This window comes from Parasteatoda tepidariorum, chromosome 8 (genome assembly GCF_043381705.1).
Source record: "Parasteatoda tepidariorum isolate YZ-2023 chromosome 8, CAS_Ptep_4.0, whole genome shotgun sequence".
Taxonomy (NCBI): Eukaryota; Metazoa; Arthropoda; class Arachnida; order Araneae; family Theridiidae; genus Parasteatoda; species Parasteatoda tepidariorum.
Genome location: NC_092211.1, coordinates 83134875 through 83158818, shown reverse-complemented (window position 1 = coordinate 83158818; position 23944 = coordinate 83134875). Strand labels below are relative to the sequence as shown.

Genomic DNA, 23944 nt, shown 5'->3' with positions numbered 1-23944 from the left:
AACTAAAGGAAAAGAAACAAAATAAACTTTAAAAATTTACCAATAGATATGACGATAAATTCTCTTAAGCCTATTTTATGAATGATAAAAATGAAATAAATGATAGATAAAATCAAAGTTAGAAGTATTTAAAATCTCTACCAATGTTATATCTGCTGGATAAAGGAAGGAAGGGAGATTAGTATATTTCGTATAAAAAGGTCGAAATTAAGCTCAGGCATACTATAGTTTTAATGGAATATTTTTAATAAAAGGAAAAAAAAGAGCTTAAATTCCCTTAAGCACAGTACTTTATTACTTATTTGTAGTAAATGAACCCCAAAGAGTAATTATACAGAGCCTGATTAAGGCAGGTTGCCCCGGGCCCCACATCAGAGGGGGCCCCCAAATCGAATAAAAAGTTTATTTTACGGTTAATGAATTTTTTTAAACAAAATATCAGTGCAATATAAAATCAGTTTTATGATAGCTTCTTCATTAATCTATCGTATGAACACAAAAATTCTATATTTCCATGATTTTCTAGGGCAGAATTTAGCTAAATTTTCACAATTACGATGGACAAATATGGCCAAACAAAAGCCTGTATTTTTGCATATCGCAAAATGCAATTTTCAAAAGTACGGGCTTCCGATTGGCTTAAGTGAGCCATTGTAAATTTAGCTGAATGCCGCCCTAATGTTAGCAAGGACATGAATCTTTCGCAGCTAGATGACAAAGCCAACAATCAGAAAACTGCATTCGGCATGATGAACATAGAATTGTCAGGAAATCGATAAAATGGACAGACGATATTTCGTCTGCCCTAAGGGGGGGGGTGTACTTTATAGCTATTTTAGGTTCTAGTCAATTTTCTTGTGACATATGTATAATGAGGTGAAAAATTTAAATACCTCCATAAAGTCCGGTTCTTCATTACTGAAGCAGAAGGGGGCCCTAATTAGGCTAAGTCGGGCCCTGAATATATAGATCAGAATATTAATATATGACAGTGACACACTTTACCTATAATTTTTATTCTACGTCAGTCAGATCATGTATGGCAATGATAAGTTCTTCAATTTTTTTTTATTCGTTATATTTATTTAAAACACCTTCCATGGTAATTGATAATAAGAACATAGTAGCTTCTAAAAATTAAAACATTTTTGTATTTGTCACGTGGGAGAGAAGAGTCACAGCTCATGTCCACTATTAACTGGTTTCGAGTAAATAATCTTAGCTAATAAAGGGGGTGAGGGGTGAACCTCTCTAAGATTTCATCCACATAAATATGACATCAATCAAATCATATAAAAAAGATTTAATTTGTAAGAAACTACGTCATGATAGTAAAAATGTAATAAAATTAATGCAAAATATAAACACAATGAAAATAAATACAAAAATTTTCCATTAACTTTGCAGCATTTAAAAAAAAAAAGATTACAACTTTTTTCAATGATTGTTATTTCAATTTTGAAACAAAGTAACAGCATGATGAGGATTGAAAAAACATGAAATTTTACTAAATTATACAAAAACTTAAGTATAAGTTTGAAGATGATGAAAAATTCCTAAAATTGAAGAAGTTAGGTCAGTTACATACATAATAAAAGTTGGTATGCTGAAAGAAGAGAGGAGTTTAAATTTTAAGCTAAAGAAATTAATAGCAGGTATACCCTTCAAAATGTTTAGTTAACTGTTTTTTAGCAAATTCGTAAATATTTCCTACAATATCCCCTTCCTCAAATGCTCAATAATTTTTAGATGTTATTCAAAAAGTATATTTAAAAAAAATTTACGGTTTAAGAGTTTTCCTTATTAAATTGCATAAAATTGGAAAAAAAAATTACTTTTTTTAAAGAGATTTCCTTCTTTAATTTATTTCAGTTTTTCACAAGTATACATTCATATAAATAATATAATTAGAAACATTGATGGGTTGCGTGAAGCCATTTTAATTCAAATTTAATGTTAATAAGGTTTAAGCTATGCAAATAAAAATTGCAACACTTTATCGACTCCTTAATACTGAAAGTGAAAGAAAATCATTGCTAAATACCACTTTGGACAGAGAGCTAAGCCAACTTAGTCCTTCTAATTTTTGCTACAAAAAAGAGTTTCCTTCCTCCCACACACACTTTGCCGTTTTGCATTCTAATAAACGCCAAACCATCTCCGTTAGAGTTGTGAAATATAATAAGTGATTCAAGAGAAAGTTAAACAGATGCAAAACATGGGCATACCTGAGCCCCTGACTCTATAACACTATCGATTTAAATAAATTTCATTAAATCACCAAATAGCTTTTATTCAGATAATTAATGATTGTGAGTCTGTTGACCAAAAAATTTCAATATTGTGATATTAAATATTTCATTCTTTAAAATATAATGACAATAAGAGGATATAATTCCACTGATCAGTGATTTTGCAAACTCACAGGCATTGCATTATAATCATATTTTAATAATTTATAAAGATTGTTTGCTTGTATAACAAATAAAAATGTATGTAATGAAATTTCTTTTGATGAAAAATGAATAAAAATCAATTCATTTAAACTAAAAGTGACACTAAGATTTCAAAACTATTGAAAGTGGTTGATTTCCTTAGAATGTTAAATAGGAAAGATTTCAAGAACAAAACAAATACGTATTCCAAAAAAAATTTTATTAGAGATAATCTTGTTTAAATAATAAAATATAGTAATAGTTTTTTTTATGATTAAATATATCATTTCTTTTTGATATTCACAATTTGAATCATTACAAAAATATATTTTGCGCAAATTCAAGTTTTAATATAATTAATTCATAATTGTTAACAAGAAACACAATTTAAAAATAGTAATTCTGAAAACTGTGCAGATATAAGAGAGTATTAAAAAGGGGAAAAAACATCCAGAAATAGAAATCAGACAATATCACCCTCTATATATTAGTAAACACGGTATTTTTTAGAAATATTTTAAAATAAAAACTACTAAAACAGAATTACTTATAAGCATAATCTATAATGCCTTAATCAATATGTTTAATACACTTTCAAAATTTTTTTATGCGTAACCCAAACATTTTAAAATATTAAATTATATTTTTACATTCATCATATTGGTGCAAATACAATTAAGGTTGTTTTCTAATGGTTAGACTGCTCGTTCGTTATCAGTCACTCACATTTCAGGATATAAATCTATATATATATATTTATTACTTTCTAACATATAAAAGAACAACAAATATTTTTAAACTAAAAAGAAAAACAGAAAAATTTTTAAGACAAGATCATTATTTAAACTCATACTATTTTACAAAAATTAATAAAAAGTAACATAAAAATAAGATACAACAATATGATATAAAAAAAAAAAATAATAAAATTGACAATAAAACATAAAAAATTATGAAAAAAAGCTCTTGCTTTGTCAAACAGACAGATAAACAATATTAATATGACATAATATATTTTACTGTGGAAATTTTTTTTAACACTCTTATAATATTAAAAAAACTACCATCTGAAGTAAAATATTATAAGAAGCATTTAAAAATGATGACGAGCAAGTTCATCTTCATTTTCGTCTTAATAACAAATGCATAAGGCAAATACTACATCCATTAGGCAATTAGAGCATTGTTTAGCATAATAAGTGGAAACATTTACATGCCTGACATTTTTAACAAAAATAATTAGTTTTCAAAAGTTATAATTGACATTTCCAAGCTTAATCTTTTATGAAACAATATAGTATGTGCTCATTAACCTGTTAAGCAATAATTATAAATCTTAGTAATAGCAACATATTAATCACAGTGTTCATAAGCTTCATTCCTTTCATCAAAACTTTCAGTTAAGAGCTTTAAATTCAAAAGTCATTCCACGCTTTTCTAATCTTTGTTTGAGAGAAGTGTCAGCAAATGCTACACCAGGAGTGAGAACACCTCCTCTAAAAAATAAAACAAAAGTACAGTTATTGACTAACATAAGTAAGTATTTCAGCTAAAGTCAATGTTCCACTAGAAAACTACAATTTCATAAATGTAAAAAAGAAACAGTTAATTGGTAAGTAAAGCAAAAACTAACCCTATGTAAAAGGTAACCCTTGTGTGAAAAGGAATTAAATTTTTCTACTTTTCTTGCGACTAATACTTTTTAACAATTACAGCTTTCATTGTCTCACAATAAGTACTTAAAATAGACATTTTACGGGAAATTAAACATGGCTTTTATATTTTCAAAATTCTGTAAAAAATTAAAAACATCAGTAGAATTTGCATTTCAGAAATTAGGTTAATTTCAACTCATATGAACACACGCAATTGAGCACATTATTTTATTGTGCCAAACATGTAATATGAAGTTGAACTACAAATATAAGCTCAATCTTTTGATAGCTCTCTTGTTTCCTTGCAGAACCAATCAGCGTTTCTTTCGTAATTACAAAAAGAAGTATACAGAAGAAAAATATATGATCATCTGCTAAAATGTCAGAAGAAAAAAATTGGTGTTGAAACAAGAGGGATAAAACAAAATAGATCAAAGTAGTTTGGAACACTCACAGGCATATGAACATTTGGGAAATTGCGAGTGGAAAAAACGGACAGTTTTGGAATAGGTTTGTAAAATAAAAGAAGATTGAAACAGCTTATATCACTGAGAAATGTGAACAATTGCTAATAAACAGACCGACAGAGAAAAAAAAATGCCTGTCTTGGTGCAGGTGGGAAAGAACTAAGTAGATCGAAGCAATTTGGAATACTCAGAGGAACATTTAGGAAAGTACTGGTGTAAAAAGAAAGGCCTGCTTTAGATTAGGTTGGAAAAACCAGGGTGAACTGAAACAGTCTGAACAGTCGAACAGAACTAATTCAGCATGAATGCTTTTAGTTTTCAAATCAGGATGAATGATAACAAGCTTGAAAGACATACCATTGTCTTTTCCAGGGGTAAATGTGAGCCCAAGTCAGAATTCCGGAAAATTTCTTGAGTTTAAAAATAGAAGTTTAAATTAAAAAATTAGAAAAAAAATTAAACATAGATTTTTCTTTTTTCTCTATATTTCTTAGTTTACTTAAAATATATTAAAAATTTTACAAATATGTCTTTCCTTCTTGAGTTTATGATTATAACAACTATTTACTGATAAAAAATGAATATTAATCATGAATATAAGCTTATAAAGTATCTCTGTGGCTCTCCCTTACAAATAAAATAAACTGTGTTTTTAAGTTCCACCTTTGGAAATTTGATTTCCGGAAACTTCTGTGATCAATAACTTTTTGAAACGTCTGGACCTTCGATCTGCGTAAACTTCCGGATCACTGTTATTACGGAAATCAGGATTTTTTCCGGAGCACAGTCAGCCCTGCTTTTCAAACACTTACAGAAAATGTTATTTATAATGACTACTTGTTAAAACAAAGATTAATAATATTAGATCTCTTTCTTTTTTATAAGTTAAGGTGAGGTAATTATAGATTCAAAACATAATTTGAAAATAGTTTTTGGCAGCATTAATAAAATGTATTTAAAATAAAGCTAAGTTTACAACAATAATAAAATATTCTTTTTTTATCATCTCAGTTCTCTAGATTAATAACTTATAGTGATGTGTTAACTTACTCTAAAGGTAATTTAGCTTGTTCTTGGAGTATTGTCAAACCAGCTTGTACCATGCACATAGCAGTTAATGGATATCCAGGCTCTAAATGAAAGAAAAAAATATTTAAAAAAAAACAATAAGGAGAATTTTCTTTGTTAAATAGGCAATAAACATTTATTGAAAAAAAATACATTAAATATAAGCACTTATTAAAGTAAATTGAGAACAGGAAGATAATTTTTAGAGCTTTTTCAGCATTTTTATGGGATGCATTGAAACGTCCTACATAATAGTTCTGTAGCAATTCATGCATGATAATTTAAAAAATTTTATGACAAAAGAATTAATAAAAAGGCTGAATTACGTTTATTTAATTCAGTGGGTTGATAAAATGAGTACCGAGCATTCTTGGTACTAAATACTGAGGGTTCCACATTCCGCTGAGCACCCACCCAGAGCATCTGCTCTAGTATCCCAGAACCCAAGGTCAAGAAAACTTGCATGGACGTAGCAGCCTTGACCTTCCTTTGGCTGTCATGCCACTGAATTTAGAGTTTTTATGTTTATTCAGATAATGAAAACTTAAAAGAAAATAAATTCAGTTTATATTTTCCTAAATCTGATATAATATTTTATGATAGTTATTTATTAGTTGATATTAGTTCTTATTACAGCTATTTTGTAAGGTCTGCTGCATACCTTTTAACTAGGGGTCGCTTAAATTTTGTGACACGGGTGGCAATGATGAACATTAACACTATTCAGCAAAGTTGATGGGGGAAAAAAACCACTTAAAAGCTAGATTATTAAGATTTAATAAAAAGAGTAGAACCTCATTACTGAATGCATGATTAAATTATTCCCCAATGATAATGAGCATTATTCATGAATCATCAAATGATAATTAATTATTCTTGAATCATTAACTGATAATTATTTCTGAATCATTAAATGATAATTATTTATGAATCATTAAATGATAATTATTTATGAATCATTAAATGATAATTATTTCTGAATCATCAAATGATAATTATTTCTGAATCATCAAATGATAATTAAATATTCATGTGTATGATGCAACTGTTAGTTTTTAAAATCATATTTTTAAGTATTAATAAAAATAAAAATTAAAAAAAAGCATAAAAATTTCAATAACAAAACACAATCAAGTTAAGTTTTGGTTTTTTTGCTGAATATCTTTCTAGAATTTTAGCATTTAAAAGTTTTATCTTTGTACTTATTATTAACTTTTAAAGCTGATTCAATGACAGCGATAGAAATTCACCGTAAAAGAAAATTTGCAAAGCAAAAAATAGAGAAATAGAAAAAAAATGTTATTTTACCTTTTTTTTAATTTATTTTAAACCTTAAAAAATAAAGTATAAGTGCATTTAAAAATAAAATTTTTAAATAACAAAAAATGAAGAAAGATGTTTGCATTTTTATTCTTTTATTAACCCTTTCGCGACGCAAAGCGCGAAAGCGCGCTTACCGCTGAGGCCGGCAGTCTCTCTAGCGTGTGTCTCCCCAGGGCCGGAGGGTTTTTCGATGTTAAGCCTAATTCCATGAAATTACCGAAATATCAGCGCGTTGTTTAATATTGTTCTGTAGAGTATTTAAGTGACATATGCTTTATATATATTTCTATGGATACTTTATTTACTTAAGTTATTTCTTGTTTAAATGTAATATAAATATTAATAAGTTTAAATATTTTGCATAATTTCCTCTATTTCCAGCTCAGTTAAAAATTTTCGACGCTTCGACATTCTAACGGTAAAAAGAAAAAAAATTCAAGCCTACAAGATCTAATTATCCACTAAAAACTAATCCGAAAATCGAAAGTAGCGAGAGATAAAAAAAACTCCCTTACTTACTGTAAATAAATATCACGTGCTAATTTAAAGAGCCCTCATAAAACATTCCCCCCCTCCTCTCCTTCCCCTAAAAACCACGTGAATGTACTTTCATCTTGAGTAGAAGGTCAAATCTACATGTATCTGAAACCATATGGACATACAATGCCATCTTTTGGAAGAAATTTCATTTTTTAAAACGTTCCGAAACGCTGGCACAAATAAGTGACGGTCAGGGGTGAACGAGAAAACTCTCTGACAAGCGGGTGTGTCGGTCGGGAAGTGAGCTGGCATATATATGTGACAGTCGGCTCGAAAGGGTTAATGGATGTTATTACAGTGGTTTAAGAGGCCTATCTTGAATTCTAAGTTCAATATCTAATTTGCATTTTCTGCTATTTTTATTTTATATTTAACAAATTATACCACAATGGAAATACAAAGAAGAATTACTATAGCCAATAACTGTTTTAATGGAATTCGAAAATACATAAAGTCTAATGCAATTCATAGAAAAACAAAAGTTTTATATAAATCTCTTATAAGATCAATTTTAACATATGCTTGTGAAACCTGGATCTCTTCTTGTACGGATGAGGCTATGTTGGGTACATTTGAGAGAAAGGTCTTGAGAAGTATTTTTGGAGGAATTTAAAAAAATGGTGAGTGGTTTAGAAGATCAAATCTAGAGCTTTATCACTCATTTAATGAACCTGACATTATTAACCTTATAAAAAGGCAAAGAATAAAATGAGCAGGCCACGTTATCAGAATGGACGAAGACCATACTACAAAAAGAGTTTTCAATGCCAGACCAGTTGGCACACGAAAAAGAGTCTGGCCAAATTTGAGACGGATAGATGGCCTAGAGAAAGATCTTTTGATCCTAAAAACTAAAAATTGGAAAACACTATGAAAAAAAAGGTTGGCCTGAAAAAACTTCTTGAGAAGGCCAAGGCTCACCCTGGCCTGTCGAGTCATTGATGATGATGATTTAACAAACTATTGATTATATGGTAATATAAAAGAGCACAATAACTTTCAAAAGAGATAGGAAATAAAGGGGTAACTTAATTAGTTTGAGAAATAGCGTTTGATAAATTTTAGACCTTTTATGAATTTTTCCTCAAAACTTAAAAGCAATAAAATGATGTGATTTATGGTTTTGCATAAGTAATTTAAAGCGACAAGTTTCATACTTTTCAAATCTTTTAAAATCTAATCTTACTGCAGTTTAAACTAATAATGAAAAGTGATTTGGATGATGCTATAAATTTCCTTTAATATTAATTTTATAAAAACAAAAATACTTTTAAAAAATCTTAAAACTAATAACTGTTTACTAATTAAATATCTTTAAAAAACTGTTGATTGCAAAATTGTATTGGGATAATTTTGAGAGAAAAAAGTAATAGAGAATCTAAAATACCGCATGCTTTATATCTCAAATTCTGACTGAAGGACAGACTTTTATTTTAAATGTATCTTACGATACTGTAATAGAGTAAACATCTCTCATCAGTTCATTTGTAAAAATTAAATGAAAACAATTAAAAACATGTTAAGAATCCCCCCCTCCACCCATACAACAGATGAGTTTGGTGGGAAGAGAAACTGTTTCTCAAAACATTAAGCTGTCAAGTAAAAGGCAGGAGCTTTATTCTTAGTGATTGTTTGAAACAACATAAGTTTCAGTCATTATATGGTTATAAAATTATCTACAAAGTAATCCATCTATCAAAAGTGGCCAGTGCATAATACACCACTACTCATAATATTGGTATTCAAATTATGGAGTCAACCTTCACGATCTCTTTAGCCAACCACTGGCTATTGCGGGATAACTTGATTTTTTATACATATGCAAATAGTTAATTTTTATTTTTAAGCAAGCAACTGATCATGATTAACCAAAGAAACATATTAAGAATAAAAATATATATATAATCACCTGGTCCTTTAATGGTGAGTTTTATTCTGGTGTCAGGTTTAGTGGTGTGCTGGTCTGTGGGATCTGATAGTTTTTCTTTCCATCCTAGGCCATATAATGTAAACGTCGTGCTTCCTTCCATTACCTAAAAGGAATATAAATACATTTAATCTATTTAAAATCTTTAGGTTTTCTTTTCTTCATAAATTTAGATTTCTTTTTTAAAAATTATTCTTAAAATTAGTACTTTAAAACATTTTTATGTTAACATGAGCCAGTTTGTTTTTCTATACCATTTGTTATGAATTTGTTCTCTTAACCTTCAATTTCTCAACAGTGAAAATTTAATTTCAAAAATGCTACTAAATTATCGAATATTTGCGATTTCGTGTATAATGTTTTATTTTCGCTAAAAAATAAAGTACATGGAAAATTAGACAGCACATATATTCGCTTTCACAGTTAACTAACATCAAGTATCCTTTTAAGAGTTTCAAAAAAATTTACATTTGGATTTGAAAGTAGGGCTAAAGTGATAAATTAGCCATTATTCGTAACGGCTAGTCTAAATATTAGTCATTAAAATGTTAATAGTAAGGAAAAAATTTGCTGCTCTGATGTAAGTTTTATAAATATCAGTAAAATATTATTAGAAAATGATAATTAGCCTAAAAATGGGAAATAAATTATTTTCAACATACTTGCTTTCGAGTTGGCCCAGTACTTGAAAATACACCAGCAGTTAAAAATGATGGGTACTATAATAAATAATAATAAAAATACTTAAATAATGGAATAACAAACAATCAATTTTTTGGAAGACAGTTATAAGATAAAAATAAAAACACTTCAAAATTTTAGCACAGTATTTTTTTAGTAGAGTATTTTTTTTCTCAATGAAAATCTATTTGGAGTAAAAATAAAACTCAAGTTACTAAAGATCAATTTATTCAAAATATTTTATCGCTGTCAGACTCCATAACATTTAATTGTCTGTCAGGAAACAAACAAATTTTGTAAAGAAAAAAAATTGGTAAATCAGATACAGCCATTTTTGATATCAATATGGGAATTGAATGGCATGATGTTGAAATGAACTGAATAGGAAATATTAGCTACAAGGTATCAATAATTTAAGTAAAATAATTAAAACCATTTAATTAATTGAAATTACTTCATTTTTCAAGAACTTTGCTTTGAAAATAGATTTTGAGTGGTGACAGCAGTAAAAGAATAACTTCTAAAAATATACAGATGACAAATATTAAAGATCTTATCAAAATACTGTATTTAAGGTCAATTGCATTCATGTAAAAAAGAAAAAAAATAGCAGTTTTTTTCTACTTAAATGAAAAGTACTAATGCTGCAAATTTAAAATGATATTTTTATGTAAGGTCATTAATTATTACAGTTCTTTGTGTCGGTTTTACGCGCAATTTAACTGTACCTCATGCAGCAGAAAGCACAAAAAAGTAGTGAATAAATTCTGCCTTCTTTCCAAGTGGTAAGTTAATTATTAGCAACTGAATTGCAAAAATTTACATTGGATGCGCACATTATAATTTAAACATGCTAAAATAATCAAATTAAAGATTCAATAGATTTAAAAACCATCAACACTCAGTAATGATACAATAATTTGATTTAAAAAAAAATTTATTAAAACAAAGTCAAGTTCTTCTTTTTAACACTACAATATTTTTTTTTGCAGTACAACCAACCTTTGCCAGTAGATATCGACCAAAAGAAAAGGATGTCATGAATCCAAAAAATCCAGCAAACATTATGAGTAGCAATCCAGTAAAAAATGAAGATAACTTCACATAACCATGAGACAAGATCTGAAGGAAAAAAAAAAAATTTTTTTTTAAAAAAGGAAAAAACATTATATAGAAAACAAAAAAAAACTAGATATATTTTAATTAAAATATCAAAAATTGAGTTTTGCATAGAAATATAAAGTAAATGAAAATATTAATGGAGAAAAATCTAAATACTCAAGTGTGCGTAGATATATATAACATAAAAAGCTTCAATTAATTTTTTTATGTTATTCCTTTCCTTTTCATTTATATATTTTGAAGAAACATTTTGTTAAACATTTTGTTAATTAAGAACGATGAAATTAAGTTATAAAAGCAAATTTAATGGCATGTGATTACAATAAGTGTTCAAAACAGTGGCCGGCAGTGGCTATGCACGTAGTACAATGGCGAAGAAAAGATAGGCGAACATTCTGAAACACACCAGGCATATCACGAATTTTCCCTGCAGCGGCTGAAAGCTTGGCAACAAGTAACGCAGCGCAATAACTCGCAACAGGAATGGAGCTTCCACGTTTGCATCAAACAACTTTCCAAATGTGCCAGCACCTTTGCGTTTTGTTTTTGACCATGCACTTTTTGATAAAAATTGTTTGCTTGGGTGTGTACTATCACTTCCTAAAATTTTGACCATCTTTTTAGAATCACCCTGTATAAAGTTATTACCACCACCTAATTTAGGTGTTAAGGGAACTTTATGACGATGAAAACCTGAGAGGAAACTCATAAATATCTCTAGCAGTTAGGCTGACAGGGACTGAATCTAACACATGATCCATCTATCATTCAAGATATTTGTTTTTAGTTTATGCTGAGATCAATATTAGATTCAAACCTGGATCACTTTATTGAGAGGCAATAATCCTTTTGTGTCCTGAGCTACCCTACTTAAAAATTTTGCTAGAAATGGCAATAATGCAATCTTTTTTGTAATCCTTGCTCATAGAATATATTTATGTCTTTTCATTTCCATAAAAAAAACCATTAACTTACTGGTCGTTCTTTTAAGTAATTATGGCGAAACAACTGACTTCTTAAAATGATTCGCTCATCTGGACCCAGAAACCAAAGACCCCATCCTTTCTCTTCAGAAATATAAGAAAGTGGAGGTAATCTGGAAAGAAAAACAAATATTAAATTAAACTAAGAAAACTTCCTTTTACAAAGATATGAAAGTGAAATACTTTACTAATAATTTAAAAGCAAATTTTTCCAATAATTTATTAGATTAAGCTTAAGGAATAGAAATTTAAGTAATTAAAACCTTAAAAGTAGCATCTTAAAATTTGCATTAATAAAGTAACAATAGCAGCAAAAATTCACAAATCTTTTTATTCTTATTCTTTTGAAATAGTTGTATAAGAATCTTTTATCTTTTGAAATAGTTGTATAAGAATCTTTTATCTTTTGAAAGAATTTATCACCATAAAAAAGTTTTTAAAATGAATTTAACATCACAACTGCTGTCAACACAATGTGCAGGACTTTTTTTTAATTAAAGTGAGATTAATTTTTTGTTTAAAGTTTATGATTTTAGTATAAAAAATCATGCGTGAAATATGTTTACAATACTAAAAAAGGTTTTAATAGGTATATTGATTAACAAAGAGTTTATTATGATAAATAAGAATATAAAATAAATTTAACATCCTAACTTCTATTAATACAGTATGTAGAATTGTTTTATAACTTAAGTAAAATTAGACTAATTTTTTTCATTTAAAGTTTATGATTATAACATAAAAAAAAGTGTACGAAATATGTTTGCAATTCTAAAATAAGGTTTTAATAAGCACATTGATTTTTGAATTTAATATATAAATAAATGAGGTGAAATATGTATAACTCAAAACAAATACTCAATAATAAAAAAAATTTGCTAAGATGAAAAAAGGATTCTAACAATATAGAAACTGTGATCTTTGTTTTTATCTTTTTAATAACCACTTTGTTTCAGCTTATGATAAAGTATCATAATCTAAAAGTTTTTCTAACAACCTTTGTATTTACATTGACAAATGGTAAACTTAGTTTAGAACTTACATATTCCTTTAAAACAAAACACAATAAATTTTCTTAAAGTTCTATTTTTGTTTTATTTATTTTTTCTGTGAAAAATTAAATTGTCCTCTTTTGAAAATACACAAAATTTAAAAAGTTTACTACACTTAACAAGTTTCACTGCATTTGAAAGTAGTTATAAAAGATCTAAAATATAAACATTGAGTAATAACCCCCATATCAATAATAATTAATCATTATTATCAATATCAATAATCTATATCAATAATAAGTATAAGTAATATCACTCACTCAAATAAAATTATGTCATTTTTTTGTGTTATGACTCTTAATAAAATTTGTATTTAAGCTAAATCAAATCAAATATGGTTTTCTGAAATTTTATTTTCTTTTGAAAAATAAATGTTTTTAAACCGTAATTTGTGAGGTTTCTTTATTTTCTCAATTTAAATTTTCTTTAACTTACTTTCAATGCAGAATTTATATGTGACTCAAAGTAATAAATAGCAGTTTAAATTAATACATAGCTAATGAACTAAAATTCTGTACCTCCAGGGCAATGGATATTTTGGTGATGGTAGATCTTCCTTAAACAGCTTTTCTTTCAGAGCACTATCAGCTTTTTTAACAAATATAGTATCCCAAAATGAGTAAATAGCCGAGAGAAACGTTCCAATGTTTGTAGATCGACCCTAAAAAACATTATATTTTTTATAAAATAAAATTACTTCTAATACTAATAAAGAGTTACATTATCAAAAAAATTTTACTGGAAATTTTATTGTATTGAATTCTACAATGGGGGTATGTAAGTGAATCCAATCTAACTTGAAAAGCGAGTTGGTATATGTTAAAATTTATTAAAGTGGTTGGAAATATATATTATTCAGTACTTAATAATTCAGAATACAACTGAAATTAAATAGAACTATAGATGATAGTAAGTGTATCATATAAATAACTAATTATTGCTAAAAAGTTATTATGAATAAAAACATTTACTTATTTTTGTTAAATTACTGCCATGTACACTGCACTTTTTTTTATAGCCTTTGATGAAATGGTAGCAAAAAAGAAAGCTTGAGAACAAGGGAAACTATTCAATAAAGAATGATTTAATATTTTAATTGCACCTTTCAAATTTTTATTTGGAAAAAAGAAAGAAGAAAAAGCATACATTATAGTAATCTTTAAATGACATATATTTTGTCACACAATCTTTAAAGTTTCAAACCATGTTATAATACAATATTTTAAAAATAAATAAAAAAAACTAGTGTATTCGTAAGGTTGATATTGACTCTATAAGTGATGAAAAATTATTCTTCAATAAATGAATTACGAACAAAAAATTTTTTTTATATAGGTCATAAAAAAGGGAATGTGTTATTTTGTGATACTATGTATAAGATAGATTGTTGGTTTAAAATTAAAATACATTATGAATTAATCATTATAAAATAACAGCATAAATATTTTTTGAACAATATGTAATTAATTTCCATAATAAAAATATATAATATTTTTTTTTACTTCAGGCCCTACTCCAATGCTGATNATAAACTAAATGAGCATATATTTTGTCACACAATCTTTAAAGTTTCAATCCAGGTTATAATACAATATTTTAAAAATAAATAAAAAAAACTAGTGTATTCGTAAGGTTGATACTGACGATAAGTGATGAAAAATTATTCTTCAATAACTGAATTACAAACAAAATTTTTCTTTTATATAGGTCATAAAAAAGGGAATGTGCTATTTTGTGATACTATGTATAAGATAGATAGTTGGTTTGAAATTAAAATATTACATTATAAATTAATCATTATAAAATAACAGCATAAATATTTTTTGAACAATATGTAATTAATTTCCATAATAAAAATATATAAAAAAAAAATTTACTTCAGGCCCTACTCCAACACTGATATAATATTCAACAGAGTTCAAATCACCTGAAACAGATTAAAACATTATGTTAAAAACTGAAAATAGCATTAATTATCACATCTTTCTATTATAATTTGCAAAAAATGGCTTAACCTTGCATCCATGTGAGTAAAACAATAAATACAATTTTAGAAAAATATTAGTAACTTCTTCATAATAGAAATGTTTGTATTATAACATTTTATCTATGTGAAACTGCACAAGAATCTGATCCACAGTAATTTCTGCAATGCATTTCAATTTTGCAATATTTTGACCATATAATATAGAAGGTTTTTTTTCTCTTATATTTTTGGTAATTTTATTTTGGTCTATTTTATTTATTTTTATTGTTTACTATGACAAAATGCTATTAAGAAACATCAAATTTATAAATGTTAGAGACATATACAAGTGACATTTTTGACTCATCAGCATTTACTGGATCATGTTATACTCAGTATAATTCAGAGTCAATTATATAAATAAAATTGAAAGGAGAGAATAATTTGAGAGCTATTATATATTCAGGAGTTTGTGGACCTCTAAAGCAAAATTATCAAAAGAATTTCTTACATAATTACTTTTTATTTAATAAGTCATTCAAAGTTACAACAAAAAGTAAACCATAGATTTTAAACTGTCATTAAAATTATTTAATCGATTGAAGAATAAATATTTTACAGAATTGCAAAATTAAAAAAAGGCTTTTTATCTTACCGGGAAAATGTTTTTTCAAAAGAGTCAGTCCATAGTCCCCAGGGATGCTGTCAAATCCACAAGCTTCAACAATATAAACATTTTTCTCACGTGCAACATCAAAATACTTGATCTGAGTTCCTTCTAAAAACTATAAAAAAATTTCTTATAAGTTCCTTTATAAGTTCATACGAGTTCAACAAGTTAAAAAGAAATCTTATTAGTTTCAAGCAACTTAATTTCTACGCATTGAACAAACATAATATTCCATAAAAATATATATTTTTCAAACAAGCATTAAATGTATGAGTTAACAATGTTAGTTTTTGAAGAGCATCAACGCTCTTGGTTTTTAATGTAGTTCTTATAACCTTCAAATTGGAATCAAAGCACAGAATAGTGTTTTTTGCCTCCAACAATCATTCGAAAATGTAAATCAGCAATTTGACCATGATCTCTAGAAGTCTTTTCATATACTAAAAGAGCAATGTTTGAGTAAATAATTTTTTATAGTCCCATCTTTTATCAAATGCCTTATATGTTTTGCTTAAATTTTTATATTTTTTTCCACTGGATGGTGATACCTGTTCCACTTGAACTGATTTTCTGATAGAACAAATTTGTAGAAAAGTTTCCTTTCTTAGAGATCTCCATAGAATAACATGAGACAAAGCAGAGTTTCTGTCTAGGAAAGTAAACTGGTTGTATCTTGAAATAAGTTTGAAGTCAACACTTGAAAGTTTTTTTTTTTTCTTTCTTATTTTGCTCAGTTTGGTATCAGTACATGAATTTTTCCCATTATTTTTAGGAAGAAAGAAATTGCTCCTTTTAATACAAAAACATATTGATTTGTTTTGTTGAAAAGATATTTTTTCAAGTTTTTAAATATTGCCACTAAAAATATTTTCTTTATATTGATAAAAGGAAAAAAAAAAGCATTATGCAATTAAAAAAATAATTTTACCTAAAAATAACCTATCTATTTGGAATTCAACCAGCTAGAAAGCTAAATAACTGAACTTCTTAGAAGTTTGGAAAAAAATAATGTGCAGAAATATTAACAGAAAAACAATTAGAATGTTTGAAAATCAAAATGGTTTCCCTTAAAAGTAAAAACTGGATTTTTGGTAAGTTATTTAATTGGAACTTTTAGTAAATGTTAAAAAAATTAAAAATCTTTAAAACAAAAAAATTAGTTGGCGTTTTTGGAAAACATATATATTTCTATAACTCAAAATGGAGTTAACTCTTTTGATAAAGTTAAAGTTAACATGATATATATTTTAGCAGATTATGTATTTTTTAATGTGAAATTTTAAAACTTTTAGGACAATCCAGAAAAGTTTCTCATCTGCTTACAGTAAATAATTTCTCTAGAGAAGAAAAAAATTTTTTCATCATTTTCATTTTGAAAGATTAAAAATAAAAGCTTACATGTAAAGCTTACATAAATTTGAGGATTCAGAAAAATATTTTTTTTTCTTTTTCTTTCCTAACTGTATTTGTAAAGTTTCTACAATTAATTTGATTCAAATCAAGTTTAAATATATTTTGAATAACAGTGAGAGTGTTTAAAAAGGAGTTGCTTGGTGGTATAAAAAGAAAAGGAGCAAAAGTTAATACTAAGTTAAAAAATAAATAAAATAAAATAAAAAAGAGAAAAGAAAGGAAGGAAAAAGAAATTATGACTAAAAAAATATTTGTTTTCTTCTTTTCTGCCTGTATTTGTAAAGTTTCTACAATTAATTTGAATGAATTTGATTCAAATCAAGTTTAAATATATTTTGAATAACAGTGAGAGTGCTTAAAAAGGAGTTGCTTAGTGGTATAAAAAGAAAAGGAGCAAAAGTTAATACTAAGTTAAAAAATAAATAAATAAATAAAATAAAAAAGAGAAAAGAAAGGAAGAAGGAAAAAAAATTATGACTAAAAAAAAAATTAAAAAAAAAAAAAAAAAAAAAAAAAGCTTGCAGAGAAAATTATTTAAATAAAATCTCTCAATGCAAATAAAACAAAAAAGGGATAAAAATATTAGTCTTTTCTTTTATGACGGTTTGTATTTGAGCCTATTTAAAGTTCCTTTAAAGGAAACTCATTACCATATAATGACTGGGACATTGCAGAAAAATGAAAATAATAATAAGAGTATATTAAATATTAAAAAGATTAGATCAAAAAGAATAGTTATTAAATAAATGAAACATAGAATTAATTTTTTTTCCTGTTTCTTTCTCATGAGCTTTTTCTTTCAAAAATTTAGTTTTTTTTTTCTTCCTTACTCTAATTATTTTGAGTTACTTTTAGCTTTTTTCTTTCTTATAACCTTTCATTTTATCTTTAATAAGCAACTAACGTAAAATTTCTCCCTTTCTTTTATTTTTATTATTTTCTATAAGCAGTGTTCTTTATTTTTATTTATTAAGCTTTATTTCTTTAAATAAAATTCTATTACTGCACTTCTTCATGGAAAAAATAAAACTTAGTACACTAACTAGAAAATCTGAAATTGTAGAATAAACTAAATGAGTGTTTTCCTTTAGTATTTCAGTTTTGCTCTTCTTAACCTTTATTATTTTTTTAAAACCCATTAGTTTTTTTTAAATACTATTCAGGTTCTCAGGATGCTTTGTTCTGAGTGATTCATCTTCTTTCGACAGTTCCTTTTATCATTTAAATCATTCCTTATCATTTATCTCATTTACTTATCATTTTCAAGGTGTAAAGAATATTTGAACCTAATTTAACCTTGGTTAAATCAGATAATCTATTATTTCGTAATATTTCAATTTTTAATGCATTTGGGATTCGGAAAATAGTCGTTACTTTGAAATTTTTGCTATTTCGTATTTTGCTAAAAGAGTATTTAACAGCAATTCAGTGATAACAATAATCAATTTAATTATCAATAATAATTATTACCTGTAACTTCATACAAGAACAACCAATATCAATGCATGGAGAAAAGACCTACGTGCATTCAGCAGCTAAAAACTTATTTTCACAACTTAGGTCAACTTTGGTACCATAACATAAACATAAAACAGCTATTGCAATAATTTTTAAATAAATTAAAAAAATTTGGCAGCCACTTTTTAGAATACTGATATTGCTTGTCTTGCATTAAGCCTCAAATACAATTAGATTACACAAACAATGGATAACAAGTAAACTAGGATTTGTGAGTTGAAAAGGGACAAAAGCTCTATGGTTCAGGGATATGTCAAGGTGTAAACAAAACATGAAGGCAATGTTTACTTTAAATAAATTATAAATATTTTAAAAAAAAAAAAGACTAAACCTTTAGTTCTCCACTAATATCAACATGATGAGTTCCATTTTCTAAACAAGCTTTTATTACAGGTTCTCCAAACAATTTGTACTGGAAAAAAAAAGGATTAATTAAAAAAATAATTAGAAAATAGTTTTATACTTACAAAAACTGAAAACAAACTATTCCTGTTATACTTTCACATTTTTTTTTTTAATTATGTAGGCACATTATGTGCATAAAATATATTACATATCTTAAGAAATTTTGAATACTTAGGCTAACATAAACATTTCTCAGTACATAAGTCACAAAACATATATTATTTGATGCATAATTTACATGTGTTGCTAGATGTAAAAATATTTAAAAGAAATAACAACAAAGTCATATAAAGAAAAACAAACTAAAATCTACATATTCAAGTATAAATTCAATGATATTAAATAAGTATGTATAAATATACTATTAAATTCTTCAATGAATTGCCTACTTTCTACAAATTGAAATGTTTCAAAAAGTAATGGTTGTAGGCAAAGCTAATTTCAAATAGTTTGCAATTAAATATTTGAAATAGAGGTCATATATAATGTTTGCTGAATTATGAATCACATATGCATTTATTTAATAAAATAAAACAAATTAAAAAGGTGTTACTGTTGTTTTGTTTAATGAAAAGACATCATTGAACAATAATATTTTTTAAAATTAAATTAATAAATAAAAACTTTCAGTATGAATAAAGAACTTGAATTTAGTAACATTTTAAATGAATCTAGTAACATTTTAGTAAAACTAACATTTTTTTTAATATACTCATTCATAAAACCTCTTCAGTTCATATTAAAAAAGTGTTCACCTTTTTATTTGACCTTTTTTATCAAATTTGGAAGGGTGTATCTATAATGTACTTGGTGTATCTATAATGATACACCAAGTAACAGAATTTAAGGAATGAATTTCAGATAAAGATTATTATTGCACAAATTCAGCTCAATCCAACATATAAGCAACAAAATTTGCAAATAAAAGGTCCTTTAAAAATTATACATAAAAACTTTATGTTGTTTAAATTTATTTTAATGATACAGGGGGAAAAAAATGGAGTAAATTCCTTTCAGTTAAGCCTGCAATCAAGTGAAAGAAAGAAAATCTTGACATTTTGTTCTTTGGGGTATTCTTTCAATTTAGTTTCCTAATTTTTCATTAGAAATAAGAATAAAGTTAGGTTAGTTAGTTCCAAATTAAGGTAGGAAAANTATGTTGTTTAAATTTATTTTAATGATACAGGGGGAAAAAAATGGAGTAAATTCCTTTCAGTTAAGCCTGCAATCAAGTGAAAGAAAGAAAATCTTGACATTTTGTTCTTTGGGGTATTCTTTCAATTTAGTTTTCTCATTTTTCATTAGAAATAAGAATAAAGTTAGGTTAGTTAGTTCCAAATTAAGGTAGGAAAAGGCTACTTACAGGTCCAACACAATTAAGTATCAACTTAGCTCTTTCGCACATATTTGATAAAGATGTTCCACTCTTAACATTAGCCTCAATAATAGGAGTCTTGCTAATGTCAATCTCTAAAAAGAATAAAATTGATGAAATTCTTTTTTATCATATAAAGCTTGTATACACTAACTAATATGTGCAAGTTTTAATAGTTCACAAATTTGTAGCTCATTTTTTCAATAACAATTTGTTTAACAATTTTTAAAAATCTGCATTTTAAAGTATTAACCTCTGAAAAATAGAATTAAAGTATTATATATGTCTTTATATGCATTAAAGTAATTCAAAGATGAGTTTAAATGTTTTTCAAGAAATTACTTGAATATTATTAAATGCTTTTAACCTTTACCTTCAATGTGTTTTATTTTCAAGCATGACTCTCAAAAGCTATTACTTTCAAGTATAAAGTACAAATAAATTTTCTAAACCAGTTTAAACAAATTTTAAATTCAAGTAAAGTGAAAATTGATAAATAAAAAAAAATCACAGTAAAACGAGCTTTGGTAGATATTTTACTTTTTTAGGTTTAAATGAGGTTATTTAGGAATTAACATTACAAAAATCATACAGCAATTTGATAACGTAAAGAATCATTCTCTATTATTAAAACAAATTTAAAACTTATAAATAAATTCTTCACAATATTTTTAGAATTAAAATTTTAATAGAAACACGAAGCTCACACAAAAGCATATAGAAACTTTTTATATATTTTACCTTGTCCAAGATATTCTTGAACAATATTCAATGATTCTTTTAATTTTTCCTTATTCCTGCCAGCAATAGCCCATTTAATGTCAATTGACTTAGAAGAATGAGCCAATTCTTCTATTACATATCGGCCAGTGTATCCAGTAGCACCGAAAATTATAATATCAAATTCTCTATTTTTATTTTCAGACATTTTTGATGAATTTGAAGCACAGCGAAAGGAAAGTCAGAAAATGCCTGTCATGTAAAAGAAAACTTTCTATACCGGTTACAACCTTTATTCCTTTTTTATCTTGGTTTTGTTTACGGTTTGGTTTTGTTTCAATACGTTTCCGGGTGCTTAGTTTCATTTCATGTAGCCAAGGCTCTTTTTTTTCTCTCTTTTTTTTATAGAGGGCGCTGCATTTTTTTCGATTGTTAAGAATATTTTTTTATTTATTTAATATTATTATTTTTGGAATATCGATTTTTTTTACAGCCTAGTTGTTAATTGATATTCTTATTTTTTTGAAGAAAAAAATTATCGATATTTTTATAGCACGTGAAGTTTGAATCGCGGATTCAAGAAATCACTCTTGAAAAACTCGGTTTTTGCCGATATCATCACTAATCCATGTGGTGTTCCAATCGTTTTTTTCGATAATTATTGCTACGAATTTTCACATGTTTTTTTATACAATTTTATTGCACTTATTAACTTTTAATATAAATATTTCATCTTTTTTCTTCAAACTTTTCTGCAGTTGATGCTCATAAGCCCCGTGGTTTTTAAAATTCCTCTCAGTTAGTAGACGTAAAATTTGAATCGCCCATTCAAATAATCACTTTTTGAGTAGCTCAATTTCAGCCGATAGTATAGTAAATCCACTTCCGATTGTACTTTCGGCAATTACCGGTATTGATTTTCGCATGATTCTTCAATGTCCCAATATATTTCAGACAATATGAGAAATTCGAGTCACGGGTTTGAGTATTTACTTTTTAACCCAATGATTATCGATTTTTTAGCAGTTATTATATTTATTGATTTTGACATAGTTTTTTTAAATCCGATACTTTTTAATACGACATTATTTACAACAGCGGAATTTTGAAACGAAACACGCATTTGAGTAACACCGTCGTCGATCGATCTTTATTTCGGCAGTTACTTCTACGCTTAAGCGTAGAAGTAATCTGAAAAATCGTGAAAATTTTCACGATNAGAAAATAATTAATGTGTTTTTCTCCCAACAAAATGCGAGAATATCGCTCATCTATTAAAATAAAAAATATTACATTAAAAGTTATATAGTTTTATTGAAACACAGCAATTCTTTTACTTTAAAATAGTAACATATATATTAGTTATCATTAAAAGTATCTTGCAGAAAGATATTAATACTAGAGAGTTTTGTCGTAGAAAGCCCGAAAAAATTCTATCACAGGGTTTTTTGGTATCATAAGTAAAACAGTAATAAATATTAACTAAAAACAGTCTTTTTGTGGTACATTTGTATTTTTTCTTTTGATGAAATATAACTGCTGATGCTACAGGATAGAAGTATTGTATTTTTTTTAAAGCACTGTATAAACGATGGGTAATGCAGCATAACATTAAAGAGCTATATATAATAATAATAATAAAATAAAAAGACAAAAAAATGTTTTAGGTTTTAACTTATAATGCTGAAAGATTCGACGAAAAATAAAATAAAATAAAGAAAAGTTGAAGCTTGGATGAATCGAGAGCAGTTTATGGTTTCAATGACGTTAAGCTAATTTTCGTATTTAAAAAAACAAATTATTATGTATGGAAATAGGTTGCCAATCCACTTTTAAACGTTGAGTTACCTCAACATGATTAGCTTAACTTAGCCATGACAAATATAGATTAAAAGATAATTATATTTATTAGCTAGTGTGGAAGAAATGACAGGACCATTTGTAACAGATGTCATGGCAGTCGCTCGCGACAACATATTCGTAGTAAGTCTTTGCAGAAATTGATTTCAAAGTTCTTTTCAAAACAACTTTGGATACAATTCTGAATAAAGTTATAGAAAATATCAGTGCAAATTTGATATGAAAACCGAATTTTATATGAAATAATATTGATATAAGAAACAATTACTATTACATTATAAAATAAAATAACTATTTTAGTTAAGGTATACTTTTAAATTTTCAGTTTGTTATTCTGTTTTTGCAATAATTAGAACTGAAGATAATGAAGATTTTATATGAACGCAGAAATTGGAAGGAGTTAAAATGATCAAAAATAGTTCACACAAGAATGTTTTTATAAAAAAGGAATAAATGAGAAAAATGGGGATATAATTTATCAATGCGAAAATTGTAATACATTTACATACATTATCTATTATGAGGTGAAAAATTTAAATACTTCCATTAAGTTCGGTTCTTCATTACTGAAGCAGAGGGGGGACCCAAAGAAGTTTTTGCTTTTGCCCCGGGCCCTGCTTCAACTCTTTCTTGGTACTAAGGCGTTAGAAAGTAAAAAGTTTTTTCTTTTTTTTCCTTTAAAAAAAAACGCAATGCGACAATTGCAAACTTGGGAGGAAGCTATTAGGTGAAAAAAAAGTGAATAAATTTTTTTCTATAAGTTA

General features: G+C 26.6%; 1 protein-coding gene across 1 annotated transcript; it reads right to left on the bottom strand.

Annotated features, from left to right (window-relative positions):
* Positions 1-2638: 2638 nt before the first annotated feature.
* Positions 2639-21716, bottom strand: LOC107455906 (saccharopine dehydrogenase-like oxidoreductase). Its single transcript, XM_043044341.2, has 12 exons — positions 21342-21716; positions 20589-20695; positions 19152-19232; positions 15875-16004; positions 15131-15180; positions 13772-13914; positions 12194-12314; positions 11099-11218; positions 10078-10134; positions 9398-9521; positions 5608-5689; positions 2639-3931 (listed from the first exon to the last, which is right to left on the bottom strand). Exons 1-12 carry the CDS (start codon positions 21526-21528, stop codon positions 3832-3834), a joined length of 1302 nt encoding a protein of 433 aa, XP_042900275.1. The 5' UTR covers positions 21529-21716; the 3' UTR covers positions 2639-3831.
* Between the last annotated feature and the right edge of the window lie 2228 nt (positions 21717-23944).